Source organism: Tursiops truncatus, chromosome 11, assembly GCF_011762595.2.
Source record: "Tursiops truncatus isolate mTurTru1 chromosome 11, mTurTru1.mat.Y, whole genome shotgun sequence".
Taxonomy (NCBI): domain Eukaryota; kingdom Metazoa; phylum Chordata; class Mammalia; order Artiodactyla; family Delphinidae; genus Tursiops; species Tursiops truncatus.
The window spans coordinates 24,461,071-24,477,295 of NC_047044.1; the positions used below are offsets into that span (position 1 = coordinate 24,461,071).

The 16,225-nt window shown below is 39.8% G+C and overlaps 1 protein-coding gene across 2 annotated transcripts in view; it reads right to left on the reverse strand.

Annotated features, from left to right (window-relative positions):
* CFAP54 (cilia and flagella associated protein 54) overlaps positions 1-16,225 on the reverse strand; it is a 301,722-nt gene that overhangs the window by 281,276 nt on the left and 4,221 nt on the right. For both annotated transcript variants that reach the window (XM_073788328.1, XM_019952057.3), the window contains exons 2-3: positions 11,223-11,328; positions 8,035-8,178 (exon numbers count right to left, since the gene is read on the reverse strand). In XM_073788328.1, coding sequence (XP_073644429.1) covers positions 8,035-8,178; positions 11,223-11,328 — 250 coding nt within the window. The remainder of the gene's footprint in view (positions 1-8,034; positions 8,179-11,222; positions 11,329-16,225) is intronic.

The window sequence follows — 16,225 nt, forward strand, 5'->3', positions numbered from 1 at the left end:
TCCCCTCCAACGGGAAGCCTACAAAACCCACTGAACCAACCTTACCCACTGGGGGCAGACACCAAAAACAACAGGAACTATGAACCTGCAGCCTGTGAAAAGGAGACACCAAACACAGTAAGATAAGCAAAATGAGAAGACAGAGAAATACCCAGCAGATGAAGGAGCAAGGTAAAAACCCACCAGACCAAACAAATGAAGAGGAAATAGGCAGCCTACCTGAAAAAGAATTCAGAGTAATGAGAGTAAAGATGATCCAAAATCTTGGAAATAGAATCAGGAAAATACAAGAAATGTTTAACAAGGATCTAGAGGAACTAAAGAGCAAACAAACAATGACGAACAACACAATAAATGAAATTAAAAATTCTCTAGAAGGAATCAATAGCAGAATAACTGAGGCAGAAGAACAGATAAGTGACCTGGAAGATAAGATAATGGAAATAACTACTGCAGAGCAGAATAAAGAAAAAAAGAATGAAAAGAATTGAGGACAGGCTCAGAGACCTCTGTGACAACATTAAAGGCACCAACATTTGAATTATATGGCTCCCAGAAGAAAAAGAGAAAAAGAAAGGGACTGATAAAATATTTGAAGAGATTACAGTTGAAACTTCCCTAATATGGGAAAGGAAATAGTTAAACAAGTCCAGGAAGCACAGAGAGTCCCATACAGGACAAATCCAAGGAGAAACACACCAAGACACATATTAATCAACCTATCAAAAATTAAATACAAAGAAAAAATATTAAAAGCAGCAAGGGAAAAGCAACAAATAACATACAAGGGAATCCCCATAAGGTTAACAGTTGATCTTTCAGCAGAAACTCTACAAGCCAGAAGGGACTGGCAGGGCATATTTAAAGTGATGAAAGGGAAAAACCTACAACCAAGATTACTCTACCCAGCAAGGATCTCATTCAGATTCAACAGAGAAATTAAAATCTTTACAGACAAGCAAAAGCTAAGAGAATTCAGCACCACCAAACCAGCTTCACAACAAATGCTAAAGGAACTTCTCTAGGCAGGAAACACAAGAGAAGGAAAAGACCTACAAAAACAAACCCAAAACAATTAAGAAAATGGTAACAGGAACATACATATCGATAAATACCTTAAATGTAAATGGAATATATGCTCCAACCAAAAGACATAGACTGGCTGAATGGATACAAAAACAAGACCCGTATATATGCTGTCTACAAGAGACCCACTTCAGACCTAGGGACACATACAGACTGAAAGTGAGGGGATGGAAAAAGATATTCCATGCAAATGGAAATCAAAAGAAAGCTGGAGTAGCAATTCTCATATCAGACAAAATAGACTTTAAAATAAAGACTATTACAAGGGACAAAGAAGGACACTACATAATGATCATGGGATCAATTCAAGAAGAAGATGTAACAACTATAATGTTTATGCACCCAACGTAAGAGCACCTCAATACACAAGGCAAATGCTAACAGCTATTAAAATGGATATCGACAGGGGTTTCCCTGGTGGCGCAGTGGTTGCGAGTCCACCTGCCGATGTAGGGGACACAGGTTCGTGCCCCGGTCTGGGAAGATCCCACATGCCACGGAGCAGCTAGGCCCATGAGCCATGGCTGCTGAGCCTGCACGTCCAGAGCCTATGCTCTGCAACGGGAGAGGCCACAACAGTGAGAGGGCTGCATACCACAAAAAAAAAAAAAAAAGGGATATTGACAGCAACTCAATCATAGTAGGGGACTTTAAAACCCCACTTTCACCAATGGACAGATCATCCAAAATGAAAATAAATAAGGAAACACAAGCTTTAAATGATACATTGAACAAGATGGACTTAATTGATATTTATTTAACACATTCCACCCAAAAACAACAGAATACACTTCTCAAGTGCTCATGGAACATTCTTCAGGATAGATCATATCTTGGGTCTCAAATCAAGCCTTGGTAAATTTAAGAAAACAGAAATCGTATCAAGTATCTTTTCTGACAATGCTATGAGACTAGATATCAATTACAGGAAAAAATCTGTAAAAAATATAAACACATGGAGGCTAAACAATACACTACTAAATAACCAAGAGATCACTGAATAAATCAAAGAGGAAATTAAAAAATACCTAGAAACAAATGACAATGAAAACACGACGACCCAAAACCTATGGAATGCAACAAAAACAGTTCTAAGAGGGAAGTTTATAGCAATACAATCCTACCTCAAGAAACAACAAACATCTCACATAAACAACCTAACCTTACACCTAAAGCAATTAGAGAAAGAAGAACAAAACACCCCAAAGTTAGCAGAAGGAAAGAAATCATAAAGATCAGATCAGAAATAAATAAAAAAGAAATGAAGGAAACAATAGCAAAGATCAATAAAACTAAAAGCTGGTTCTTTGAGAAGATATACGAAATTGATAAACTGTTAGCCAGACTCATCAAGAAAAAAAGGGAGAAGACTCAATTCATCAGAATTAGAAATGAAAAAGGAGAAGTAACAATTGACACTGCAGAAATACAAAGGATTATGAGATTATTACAAGCAACTATATGCCAATAAAAGGGACAAGGAATGGAAGTAATGCACAAATTCTTAGAAAAGCACAACCTCCCAAGACTGAACCAGGAAGAAATAGACAATATAAACAGACCAATTACAAGCACTGAAATTGAAACTGTGATTAAAAATCTTCCAACAGGGCTTCCCTGGTGGCACAGTGGTTGAGAATCCGCCTGCCAATGCAGGGGACACGGGTTCGTGCCCTGGACCAGGAAGATCCCACGTGCCACGGAGCAGCTGGGCCCATGAGCCATGCCCGTTGGGCCTGAGCGTCCGGAGCCTGTGCTCCTTAACGGAAGAGGCCACAGCAGTGAGAGGCCCGTGTACCACAAAAAAAAAAAGAAAAAAAAATCTTCCAACAAACAAAAGCCCAGGACCAGATGGCTTCACAGGCGAATTCTTTCAAACATTTAGAGAAGAGCTAACACCTATCCTTCTCAAACTCTTCCAAAATATAGCAGAGGGAGGAACACTCCCAAACTCATTCTACGAGGCCACCATCACCCTGATGCCAAAACCAGACAAAGATGTCACAAAAAAAGAAAACTACAGGCAAATATCACTGATGAACATAGATGCAAAAATTCTCAACAAAATACTAGCAAAGAGAATCCAACAGCACATTAAAAGGATCATACAGCATGATCAAGTGGGGTTTATCCCAGGAATGCAAGGATTCTTCAATATACGCAAATCAATGAATGTGATACACCATATTAACAAACTGAAGGAGAAAAACCATACGATCATCTCAACAGATGCAGAAAAAACTTGACAAAATTCAACATGCACTTATGATAAAAACTCTCCAGAAAGTAGGCACAGCAGGAACTTACCTCAACATAATAAAGGCCATATATGATCAACCCACAGACAACATCATTCTCCATGGTGAAAAACTGAAACCATTTCCACTAAGATCAGGAACAAGACAAGGTTGCCCACTCTCACCACTATTATTCAACATAGTTTTGGAAGTTTTAGCCACAGCAATCAGAGAAGAACAAGAAATAAAAAGAATCTAAATCAGAAAAGAAGTAAAGCTGTTACTGTTTGCAAATGACATGATACTATATATAGAGAGAATCCCAAAGATGCTACCAGAAAACTACTAGAGCTAATCAATGAATTTGGTAAAGTAGCAGGACATAAAATTAATGCACAAAATTCTCTTGCATTCCTATACACTAATGATGAAAAATTTGAAAGAGAAATTGAGGAAACACTCCCATTTACCGTTGCAACAAAAAAAATAAAATACCTAGGAGTAAACCTACCTAAGGAGACAAAAGACCTGCATGCAGAAAACTATAAGACACTGATGAAAGAAATTAAAACTGATACAAAGAGATGGAGAGATATACCATGCTCTTGGATTGGAAGAATCAACACTGTGAAAATGACTATACTACCCAAAGCCATCTACAGATTCAATGCAATCCCTATCAAACTACCAATGGCATTTTTCACAGAAATAGAACAAAAAATTTCACAATTTGTATGGAAACATAAAAGACCCTTAACAGCCTAAGTAATCTTGAGAAAGCAAAACAGAGCTGGAGGAATCAGTCTTCCTGACTTCAGACTATACTACAAAGCTACAGTAATCAAGACAGTATGGTAGTGGCACAAAAACAGAAATATACATCAATGGAACAGGATAGAAAGCCCAAAGATAAACTCACACACATATGGTCACCTTATCTTTGATAAAGGAAGCAAGAATATACAATGGAGAAAGAAGTCAGCCTCTTCAGTAAGTGGTGCTGGGAAAACTGTACAGCTACATACAAAAGAATGAAATTGGAACACTCCCTAACACCATACACAAAAATAAACTCGAAATGGATTAAAGACCTAAACGTGAAGCCAGACCCCATAAAACTCTTAGTGGAAAACATAGGCAGAACACTCTATGACATACATCACAGAAAGATCCTTTTTGACCCACCTCCTGGAGAAATGGAAATAAATACAAAAATAAACAAATGGGACCTAATGAAACTTAAAAGCTTTTGCACAGCAAAGGAAACCATAAACAAGACCAAAAGACAACCCTCAGAATGGGAGAAAATATTTGCAAACAAAGCAACTGACAAAGGATTAATCTCCAAAGTATACAGGCAGCTCATGCAGCTCAATATCAAAGAAACAAACAACCCAATCCAAAAATGGGCAGAGGACCTAAATAGACATTTCTCCAAAGAAGATATACAGATTGCCAACAAACACATGAAAGGATGCTCAACATCACTAATCATGAGAGAAATGCAAATCAAAACTACAGTGAGGTATCACCTCACACCAGTCAGAATGGCCAGCATCAAAAAATCTACAAACAGGGCTTCCCTGGTGGCGCAGTGGTTGAGAGTCTGCCTGCCGATGCAGGAGACACAGGTTCGTGCCCCGGTCCGGGAAGATCCCACATGCTGCGGAGCGGCTGGGCCTGTGAGCCATGGCCACTGAGCCTGCATGTCCAGAGCCTGTGCTCCGCAACGGGAGAGGCCACAACAGTGAGAGGCCCGCATACCCTCCCAAAAAAAAAAAAAAAAATCTACAAACAATAAATGCTGGAGAGGGTGTGGAGAAAAGGGAACCCTCTTGCACTGTTGGTGGGAATGTAAATTGATACAGCCACTATGGAGAACAGTATGATGGTTCCTTAAAAAACTAAAAATAGAATTACCATATGACCCAGCAATCCCACTACCGGGCATATACCCTGAAAAAACCATAATTCAAAAAGAGTCATATACCACAATGTTCACTGCAGCTCTATTTACAATAGCCAGGACATGGAAGCAACCTAAGTGTCCATCAACAGATGAATGGATAAAGAAGATGTGGCACATATATACAATGGAATATTACTCAGCCATAAAAAGAAACTAAATTATTTGTAGTGTGGTGGATGGACCTAGAGACTGTCATACAGAGTGAAGTAAGTCAGAAAGAGATAAAATACCATATGGTAACACATATACATGGAATCTAAAAAAAAAAAAAGAAAATGTTCTGAAGAACCTAGGGGCAGGACGGGAAAAAAGATGCAGACGTAGAGAATGGACTTGAGGACACGGAAGGGGGAAGGGTAAGCTGGGACGAAGTGAGAGAGTGACATGGACATATATACACTACCTAATGTGAAATAGATAGCTAGTGGGAAGTAGCCACGTAGCACAGGGAGATCAGCTCGGTGCTTTGCGTCCACCTAGAGGGGTGGGATAGGGAGGGTGAGGCAGACACAAGAGGGAGGAGATATGGGAATATATGTTTATGTATAGCTGATTCACTTTATTATACAGCAGAAACTAACACACCATTGTAAAGCAATTATACTCCAATAAACATGTTAAAAAAAAGAAGTGGGAGGTAAAAGAGCAGAGTGGTCTGCAACAGTTTCCTGCTTGGGTTACTGGCTGGAGCCAATTATGGAAGAAAAAAAGATGAGTTCAGTTTTGGACACGACGAGTGTGAGATCTTTATGATGTTAACTGGATAGATGAGTTCAGAAGAGAGATTTTGGCTAGAGAATCATCATTACTACTGGGAGTGGAGAGTCTTAGTAACACAAATGAGCCTTACTCTACCAGGCAGACTTCGTGCTTGGATACATGTAAGCTATTTCTAGCCACCATGTAGTTGGTTTCACAGCTAGGGAGGCTGAGTGGAAATGGAAGCAGAATAATTCAACAGTGTAAGAGAGAGATACGGAAGCCTGGATCAGGGTGATACAGGAGGGGCCTTAAAAATTCAAACTTTTCATTCCACACTCTTCCCAATGGGGCACTGAGATATTACAGTTTATAAGAAATATGGATTTGGTCATTCAGTTGGCCAAAATATATTTCTCATATGTATCTGGTTTTCATCCACAGTTCCTAGCTCTCCGAAAACCCTTGGAATTTCCTAAGTGTTAAGAGTGACAAAGATATGTTCTGCTATGTTCATGAGGTACTTTTGTAAAGTGCCTAAGGATGGAGGTTAGCTGCCTGTGGAGCCAACCATGTGATTAGAGGTTTAGCACTTTCAGTCCCAGCCCCTGACCTCCAGGGAAGGGGGGAGGGGCTGGAAGTTGAATCTATCACCAATGGCCAATGATGCAATCAATCATGCCTATGCTATGAATCCTCCATAAAAACCCAAAAGGATGGGGCTTGGGAAGCTTCCAGGGTGATGAACAGGTGGAGGTGCTGGGAGAGTGGTGTGTCTGCAGAGGCCACTGAAGCCCCGCACCCTTTCCCCACGCCTTGCTCTATGTATCTCTTCCCTCTGGCTGTTGCTGAGTTATATTATATCCTTTTATAATAAATCTGTAATCTAGTAAGTAAAATGTTTCCACGAGTTCTGTGAACCACTGCAGCAAATTATCCGGCCCAAGGAGGGGGTCGCGGGAACCTCTGATTTATAGCCAGTCAGTCAGAATTACAGGTAATGACCTGAGCTTGCGACTGGCATCTGAAGTGGGAGGGGGTGGTTTTGTAAGACTGATCCCTTAACCTGTGGGATCTGACACTGTCTCTGGGTAGATAGTCAGAATAGAGTTGAACTGTAGGACATTCACCTGGTGTCCCAAGAATTACTTGTTGGTATCAGGATGCCCACCCGTCCCCGCCAGACAATTTAAGCACCCACTCACATTGCGCAGTATCCTCATTCATGCACCTATGTCACAGGCAAACTGAATGTGCCTTCAAAGATGCTTGATCTTTTCTGCTTATTAAACCACATGTTGTTTCCAAGGCCTAGAATAATCATTAAATTTGGAATAACATAGCCTTGCAGTCAGACTGATTAGGGTTCAAACACCAGCTCTGCCCACTGCTTTAAGAGGGCTGGATTTCTCACTCTCCAATAAGCCTCAGTTTCTTCATCTGTAAAAGAGGCATAATAGTACCCGTCTCTTAGGACTGCAATGAGGCTGCAAGATAGCAATTCATATAATGCATTTAGAAGACTACCTAGCACATGGTAACTGCTCTACCAGTGACTCATTGGTAGCAATTAACATAATAATACTGGTATAGTAGAAAAAAGCATAAAATTTCTTTTGTATCAAAAGATCTGTTTCCTCTCCAGAGCCACTACTTATTATACTGTGTGATTAGCTTTCGTTTTCTCTCTTGTACAATAGGGATAATAACAGTATCTAACTCATAGAGTTATTGTGAGGATCCAATGTTTTCTAAAGTACTTTGTAGACTAAAAGCATTCTACCAATACGAGTTATAATAATAATAATAAATACTGTCTCCTGGATGAATAAGTGATTATAGTGACACAATCTCCAAAGCATCTTTACAAAATTTAATAAGTGCACTTTCTCATCCAGCACAGAAAATATTTATTAAGTAACTTACAGCACACAAGTAAATACCATGCTAAGCAAATGAAAGACATTTAGAAGCTGTCAAGTAAAGGACAGACTATTGCATAATCATAAATGGTAGCTATTTTAGCTACTGCTTTCATCTTACCGTATGCGCAGCACTTTTGTCTTCAAAGCCTTTTGGAAAAAAGACGCTTTTGAATTGGTTCACATCTGCTTTATTCTCGTCAAAGTTGATGCTGAACTGCTGAAGATATCTCCCATAGCACTGTAAAAGGGCCAATTTATATTCCTGAAATAAAAAGAGGATTTGATGAAGGTTTCAAAATATCCTTTTGCTTATCATTATTAAAATTCGGTAATATTCATATTATTCTTAATACTGTCAATGTTGATTATTACTATTACTGCTATTACTATCACCATGACACCATTATCACTACTATTTCCAAACACAAACTTAACAGACATTGTGCTTGGCAATGCATGTGCATTATTTCATTTAATTCTCCTCACAACAAGCCAATTATGAGATGAGACCATCATGACCTCAAAGATGGGAATATTCACCAGGGCACTGTGTGTGGTAATAACCTGGATATACTCAAAAACCAAAGGTTTAACCTCAACAGATCATGGTAACCCACAAACTCAGTGAGAGAGGTAGAGGAGTTGTATAACCAGCCCTGCTTCTCTGATACCTCCTAAGCTCCAAAAAAGAAAGAGTAGGAGAGGGCAGAAAGGGAGGGACAAAAGCGGGAAGGAGGGAGAAAAGAAGGGAGGGAGAAAAAAGGAAGGAAGGAAAGAAAGGAGAAGAGAAAAATGCAGGGGATGAGCTGGCTCATCTGTCGACAGTCTCTTAAATTATATCAGGATGAATCAAAAAAGTCTAAGATGCTATGATGCTTGTTAGTTCTAATTCATGCTTACATTCCAATTACAAAGTCTGATGCCTCATTTCTGAAGCCCACGGGGCACAGTTGACCTGGAGAGTTTCAGGGCGGTGGATGTGAGCAGGGTTTTACATATGACTCAGCTGCAACCCTTTCTCTGCTTTCCTCCCCTGCAACTGTGTTTCCAGGAAAAGCAGCTGCCCTGGGTGTGAACTGCCTATTGGGTGACCTCGCCCCTCAGGAGGCACCACAGTCAAACGCTGTTTTGTTTCTATTTCTATTGACTTGTTTGTTACTTGCTCACTAATTAATTCTGAATCTTTTCGCTCTAACTTGATTCACGTAATGAATTCAAATCTAGGTTCAAAACAAGCATGGTCCAACAAGATGAGTTCTACTGTAACTAAAATAAAACTAGATTCTAGAAACCAAAGTAACCACTCAACTTTGTTTCCAGGATTACAAATACCTTTACCGGCCCACTTTCCCATCACTGTAAAGTAGTTAAAACCTTTTCTTTGTTCCTCTAAGTAAATTTGTAAATATCTTACCTGAAATATTCTGAATCGTTAGCCACTATCCAACATCAACTTGCTTTATCAACCTGTAAAATGCTCCTTCTTCTTCCCTCCACCCACCTGGATACTCCTCAAACCACCCCAAACTGGGCTGTGTATCACCAGCTTCTTATTATGTTGAGAAGAAGCATAAAAAATAGGGGGGCAGGCCTCTAATTCTGGTCAAAACTATTATTCCACTTCACATGAATATAGCTTACAAGTTGGATCTCACCTGGGGCTTTTTTCTGTGGTTTTCCAAATTCCGTATGGTCCAATTACATGGAGCTAAGATGATTCTCTAATTTCAGCAGCAGAAAATATATCTTAGTGCTTCCTTATGAAAGTTCCTCCACATCTTAGCCTCTATTTGGTAACTTTCCCTCCCAGATCAAAAAGATTCAAGTCCAGAAAATAGAAATGGAGGAGGGAAATGAAGCTGAGAAACGGTAGATTGAGGAGACTTGAAACTGCCCCCACGGAGTTAACAGAAGCTCATGACAAACAGAAATTCGTAAGCTTGTCTTACAGAACAGATAAGGGAACGGCTTGGAAAGGAAGGAAAGAAAGAAGTTTGTGAACTACCTTCACTGATTAAGCCCGCTGTAGTTTTGTTTTTCCCTCTTTTTTCCTCTCTTAAATTACATAACTTCCCGGCTTCACTCAGCTCAGCCGTTTCACAGGAAGTTCAAGTCAGCTCTTGCCCACGGCGAGCCGGCTGGGGCTGGTTGGGACCACCGACCCTAAAACTGGGCCTGCGCAGGTGTCCCTTGAATGGCCTTTTGACGTCAGAGGTTGGAAAACTCCGCCCTCCGGTCCTGCTAAAAGCCTCCATTTTGAATACACAGAAGCACGTAGCCCAGATGCACCTGCGCAGAACACCGACTACCTCACCATTTTCCCTACCGCCAGTCATCTTTCCCCGTGCCTAAAACCACTCTGCTTATATCTCGTAAATATCCCAACTCCCTCGCCTTAGGGGAGGCGGATCTGAGACTCGTTCTTCGCTTGGCTGCCTTGTGAATAAACTCTTTCTCTGCTGCAAACCTCAGCGGCTCAGCATTTGGCTCTCTCTGCATGGGGAAAATGGACCTGGCTCGATAACAGACTGAATACTGCTGGTGTCTGGCGTAAAATCACTTTGTATAAAATAACTCTTGGTCCAAGGATCCCACGTGTGCCAAAGGCTCATATTTAATTTGAAAAAATTTGGGCCTGTGCCAGACCTTAGGGGGAAAATTCACATTTTCGTTCACTGAAAACCCAGCCATGGTGTGGTCTTACCAAACTAAGTCCATGAATCCACAGCAATCCAATACTTCCGCATTGATATAGAACTAGAAAAAGGGCACAAACTCGGTTGGAATACAACACTGAGCAAGAAACAGGGTATGTATGGAATGACCGCTGTAATTACTGATACGTACAGCAAAATGTAAAGAAGGAGCTGAAAGTCATTAAAACAAGGCACCTGGAAGCAAGCAACATAGCAGCAAGGCCAGGAGCTATGAGAGCTGTCTGCTGGGCAAGGCCAGCCAGGTGAAAAACAACAGGAAGTGGTGTCTGGGCTCCTTTGTGTAAGGTAGGAACATGATGACTCAGCATTTCCTGTCGGGCGCCTACCACACCCTCTGTTAACCAGAGGCTGTGCTTATGCTCCGCCAACCGTCTTTCTGTTAAGGAATCTCTCACCACTGGAGAATCCCAACCACAAAATTTTAGAGTGAACACTTTTTTGGCTACTGTGCCTCATTAAAATTTGTATGTATTCCCTTATATATTTCTAAGAAAAAAAATCAAATCATGTAAAATAGGAATGGTATCAAAAGGATAATAATTAGGCAAATGAGTTTCATTTGGGCTCTTTCTACTCCGGAGGTACTTACTTTCATTTCACAAAGTCTATCTCCAACCTTCAGAAGCTTTTCGTTGTAATAGGCAGCTGGCAGCCGGGGGGCGTATTTGGTCCAGATATTAAACAAAGAGGTGGCACTGTAAAAATCATAAAGTAAAATGATATCCTCAAAGTCAGCAGGAAACCTAAATTAGCAAGCAATCCTTAAAAACTTACCTTGTGCTCTTTTTTTTTAGGTATTCAGGTGGGGTTTTTTATAAATTTATGTATTTTGGGCGCGTTGGGTCTTCCTTGCTTAGCACAGGCTTTCTCTAGTTGCGGCGAGCAGGGATTGGGGGCTGTTCTTCGTTGTGGTGCGTGGGGTTCTCATTGCGGTGGCTTCTCGTTGTGGAGCAGGGGCTCTAGGCGCCCGGGCTTCAATAGTTGTGGCACACGGGCTTCAGTAGTTGTGGTTCGTGGGCTCTAGAGCACAGGCTCAGTAGTTGTGGTGCACAGGCTTAGTTGCTCCACGGCATGTGGGATCTTCCCAGACCACGGCTTGAACCCATGTACCCTACATTGGCAGGCGGATTCTTAACCACTGCGCCACCAGGGAAGTCCATGCTCTTTTTAATGTGCTTTATTGTTAATGTCTAATTATTGATAAATGTAATTATGGTTAAAAGTATTGTTTCCTTTATACCAAGCACTGATAGTTCTTTATATGCATTTTTAATGATTTTATTTTTTTAATTTTACTATTTTTATTGGGGTATAGTTGATTTATAATATTATATGTTTTAGATGTACAACATAGTGATTCACAATTTTTAAAGGCTATACTCCATTTATAGTTATTATCAAATATTGACTATATTTCCTGTGCTGTACAATATATCCTTGTAGCTTATTTATTTTATACATAGTAGTTTGTACCTCTTAATCCCCTACCTCCATCTTTCCCCTCTCCCCTTCTAGAACAAACCACTAGTTTGTTCTCTATGTCTGGGAGTCTGTTTCTTTTTTGTTATATTCACTAGTTTGTTGTATTTTTTAGATTCCACATATAAGTGATATCATACAGTATTCGTCATTCTCTGTCTGACTTCTTTCACCTAGCATAATGCCCTCCAAGTCTATCCACGTTGTTGCAAATGGCAAGATTTTATTCTTTGTTATGGCTGAGTAATATTCCATTGTGTGTGTGCGCACGTGTGTGTGTGTGTGTGTGTGTGTGTGTATCACATCTTCTTTATCCATTCATCTGTTGAAGGACACAGGTTGTTTCCATATCTTAGCTATTATAAATACTGCTGCTATGAACATTGGGACTATACTCTTTGTATGCATTTTTTAAAATTGACTTTATTTTTTAGAGTAGTTCTAAGTCCACAGAAAAACTGAGCAGAAAGTATAGAGGTTCCCTGTATACCCCCGTCTCCCACACAGGCACAGCCTCCTCCATTATCAACATCACCCACCAAAGTGGTACATTTGTTAACAATTAATGAACCTACACTGACACATCATTATCACCCAGTGTCCATAGTTTACATTAGTGTATATCCTTGGTGTTGTCCATTCTATGGGTTTGGACAAATGTATAATGACATGTATCCACCATTGTATCATACAGAGTAGTTTCCCTGCCCTAAAAATCGTCTGTGCTCTGCCTGTTCATCACTCCTTCCCCACTAACCCCAGGCAACCATTGAACTTTTAACTCTCTCCATAGTTTTGCCTTTTTCAAAATGTCATATAGTTGGAATCATATATATGTAGCATTTTCTGATTGGCTTCTTTCACTTAGTAATCTGCATGTAAGACTCACCCATGTTTTTTCCATGGCCTGATAGCTCATTTTCTTTTAGCATTGAATAATATTCCATTGTCTGTATATACCACAGTTTATCAGTTTACTTACTGAGAGACATCTTGTTTGCATCCTAGTCTCAGCAATTTGAGTAAAGCTGCTATTAACATCCATGTGCAGATTTTCATATGGACATAAGTTTTCAACTCCTCTGGGTAAATACCAAGGATCACAACTGCTGGATTATATGGTAAGAGTGTGTTCAGTTTTGTAAGAAAACATCAAGCTATCTTCAAAAGTGGCTGTACCTCTTTGCATTTCCACCAGCAGTGAATGAGAATTTTCCTATTGACCCACATCCTTGTCAGCATTTGGTGTTCTCATTGTTCTGGATTTTGGTCATTCTAATAGGTGTGTAGTGGCATCTCATTGTTTTAACTTGCATCTTCCTGATAACATATGATTTAGAGCATCTTTTCATATATGTATTTGCCATTTGTATATCTTCCTTGGGTAGATGACTGTTAAGGTTTTTGGCTCGTTTTTTAAATCAGGTTGTTTGTTTTCCTAACGCTGAGTTTCTAGAGTTCTATGTATATTTTGGATAGTAGTCCTATCAGATATGTCTTTTGCAAGTATTTTCTCCCAGTCTGTGGCTTGGCTTTCATTCGCTTGACAGTGTCTTTCACAGGGCAGAAATTTTTAATTTTAATGAAGTCCATTTTATCAGTTCTTTCTTTCATGGATTATGCCTTTGGTGTTGTATCTTAAAAGTCATTGCCAAACCCACGGTCATCTAGATTTCTCCTACATTATCTTCTAGGAGTTTTACAGCATACAACATTTAGGTTTGTGATCCATTTTGAGTTAATTTTGGGGAAGGGTGTAAAAGTCTGTGTCTAGATTCAATTTTTCACATGTGCATGTCCAGTTGTTCCAACACTATTGTTAAAAAGACTGTCTTTGCTCCATTGTATTGCCATTACTCCTTTGTGAAAGACCAGTTGACTATATTTATGTCAGTCTGGGCTCTTTATTCCGTGCCTTTGATCTATTTGTCCATTCTTTTGTCATACCACGCTGTCTTGGTTAGTGTAGCTTTATAGTAAGTCTTGAAGTCAGGTAGTGTCAGTCCTCCAACTTTGTTCTTCTTCAGTATTGTTTTGCCTATTCTGGGTCTTTTGCTAACATGAATATTTTTCATTTCATTTTCGTAACAACTGAGATGGGTAATATTGGTATCCAAAATATACAGTTGATGAAACTGAGGCAGGGTGCATCTATGCTCGTAGCCAGTATATTACTGGGCCTTCCAGTCCTCTGGAATATGAACTCCCTGAGGGCAAGGACCTCATGTATATTATTCATTGCCCAGCCCCCAAGAGTAGTGAATGTCTAGTATATGTCAGTACTCAATACATACTTGTTGAAAGAATGAATGAATGAATATAAACGACTAGGGAAAATAATTCCTTGTTCTTATTTTTTTTGCTTTTGTATAGAGAGTTCCAGGGTTCAAATACCCAGTCAGTTTAGGGCTATGCTTCCTACATGGTTTCTGATCAGAATTCAAAGGGTAGCAGATCACTGCCTGTTTTGTTCACTCATTTAGTTAATATTTACTCCTTCCCCCCCTCTCGGAAATTATTAATGCTTCTAGGAAAAATCCAAATTTCTCTTAGCAGTCGTCCAATCCTATCTCATACATTTCTAGAAAAGAATGGTGTTATGGACTGAATGTGTGCGTCCCCTCAAAATTCATATGTTGAAGCCCTAATCCACAGTAGCTGTATTTGGAGAGGGAGACTCTAAGGAAGTAATTAAGGTTAAATGAGGTCATAAGGGTGGGGCCCTAGTCCACTGGGATTAATCCATTCTAAAAAGAGACACCAGAGAGCTTGTTCGCGCTCTCTCTCTCTCTCTCTCTCTCTCTCTCTCTCTCTCTCTCTGTCTCTCTAACCGGCTCCCCGCCACAGCCCCGTCTCTGTCTCTCTGTGCTTGCACAGAGGAAAGGCTATATGAGAACTGAGTGGACATCTGCAAGCCAGGAAGAGAGCTCCCACTGGAAACTGATCCTGCCAGACCCTTGTCTGGGACTTCTAGCCTCCAGATCTGTGAGAAAACAAATTTCTGTTGCTTAAGCCACCCAGTCTATGGTATTTTGTTACGGCAGCCCAAACTGACTAATTAGTAATTACTAGTTAGTAATTAGTAGCCCAAGCTGACTAATACAGACAGGAAGCTAAACTTAAAGGACTGAAGATGGCTCTAGTATCAATATTTACCGTGTACATGTTGGGATATTAATGGAACAACCTCAACAAAAACATGTCAATTAATTCATTCAGGTAATTAAATGATAATGACTGAGTGACAAGGGAAGAGGGGGTACAGGGTACTCCTACCTTCATGGACTGATTAATAATATTTAGGGGTAGGAAAATATATACATGTACCATGTAGTAAATAACCACGCCAAATAAAGAGTGTGGCAAATACAGCCCATAGAAGTTTAAAAAGGTAAATGTGTTTTGCTTTGTTTGTTTGTTTGTTTTACCCTTTTCACGTTCATTTGCTGCTTCATGAAATGCTATAGTATTAGAATAAATATAATGAATCCAAGAAATTCACCAAGTCTTGATAGAATTCTTAAATTATGTAGATGAAAGAGTTAATTCTTCCAAACCTTACAGATTAGATAATGATGAGTAGGTTTGTTACTCATAAAAGAAAAATACCAGCTTCGTTAAATCAATCAAGGTTATATAATAAGAGAATTTTTTTTTAAGTGTACCATAAGTTCAAGTTAAGACTGCTCATTGGGAATGGCTTACATAATAATTAAATACGGAAAATATAATACATACTATGTAATGTACATCATTTAAGAAAAGAATGTTAATATATTTTTGTTTGCTATTTGCTTATAGTTGCTGTTGGATACTTAGAATTTTCTAAAACAAAAATCATAACTGTATAAACAGAATATCAAAATTTTATGTGCTTATAACAAAAGCATACCTTTAAAATATATCACACTCTAAATACATCACACTGTAAATTTAAGGACATTGCTGATATGATCAAAATCTATATTTTAGGGGCTTCCCTGGTGGTGCAGTGGTTGGGAGTCTGCCTGCCAATGCAGGGGACGCGGGTTCGTGCCCCGGTCCGGGAGGATCCCACACGCCATGGAGCGGCTGGGCCCGTGAGCCATGGCCGCTGGGCCTGTGCATCCGGAG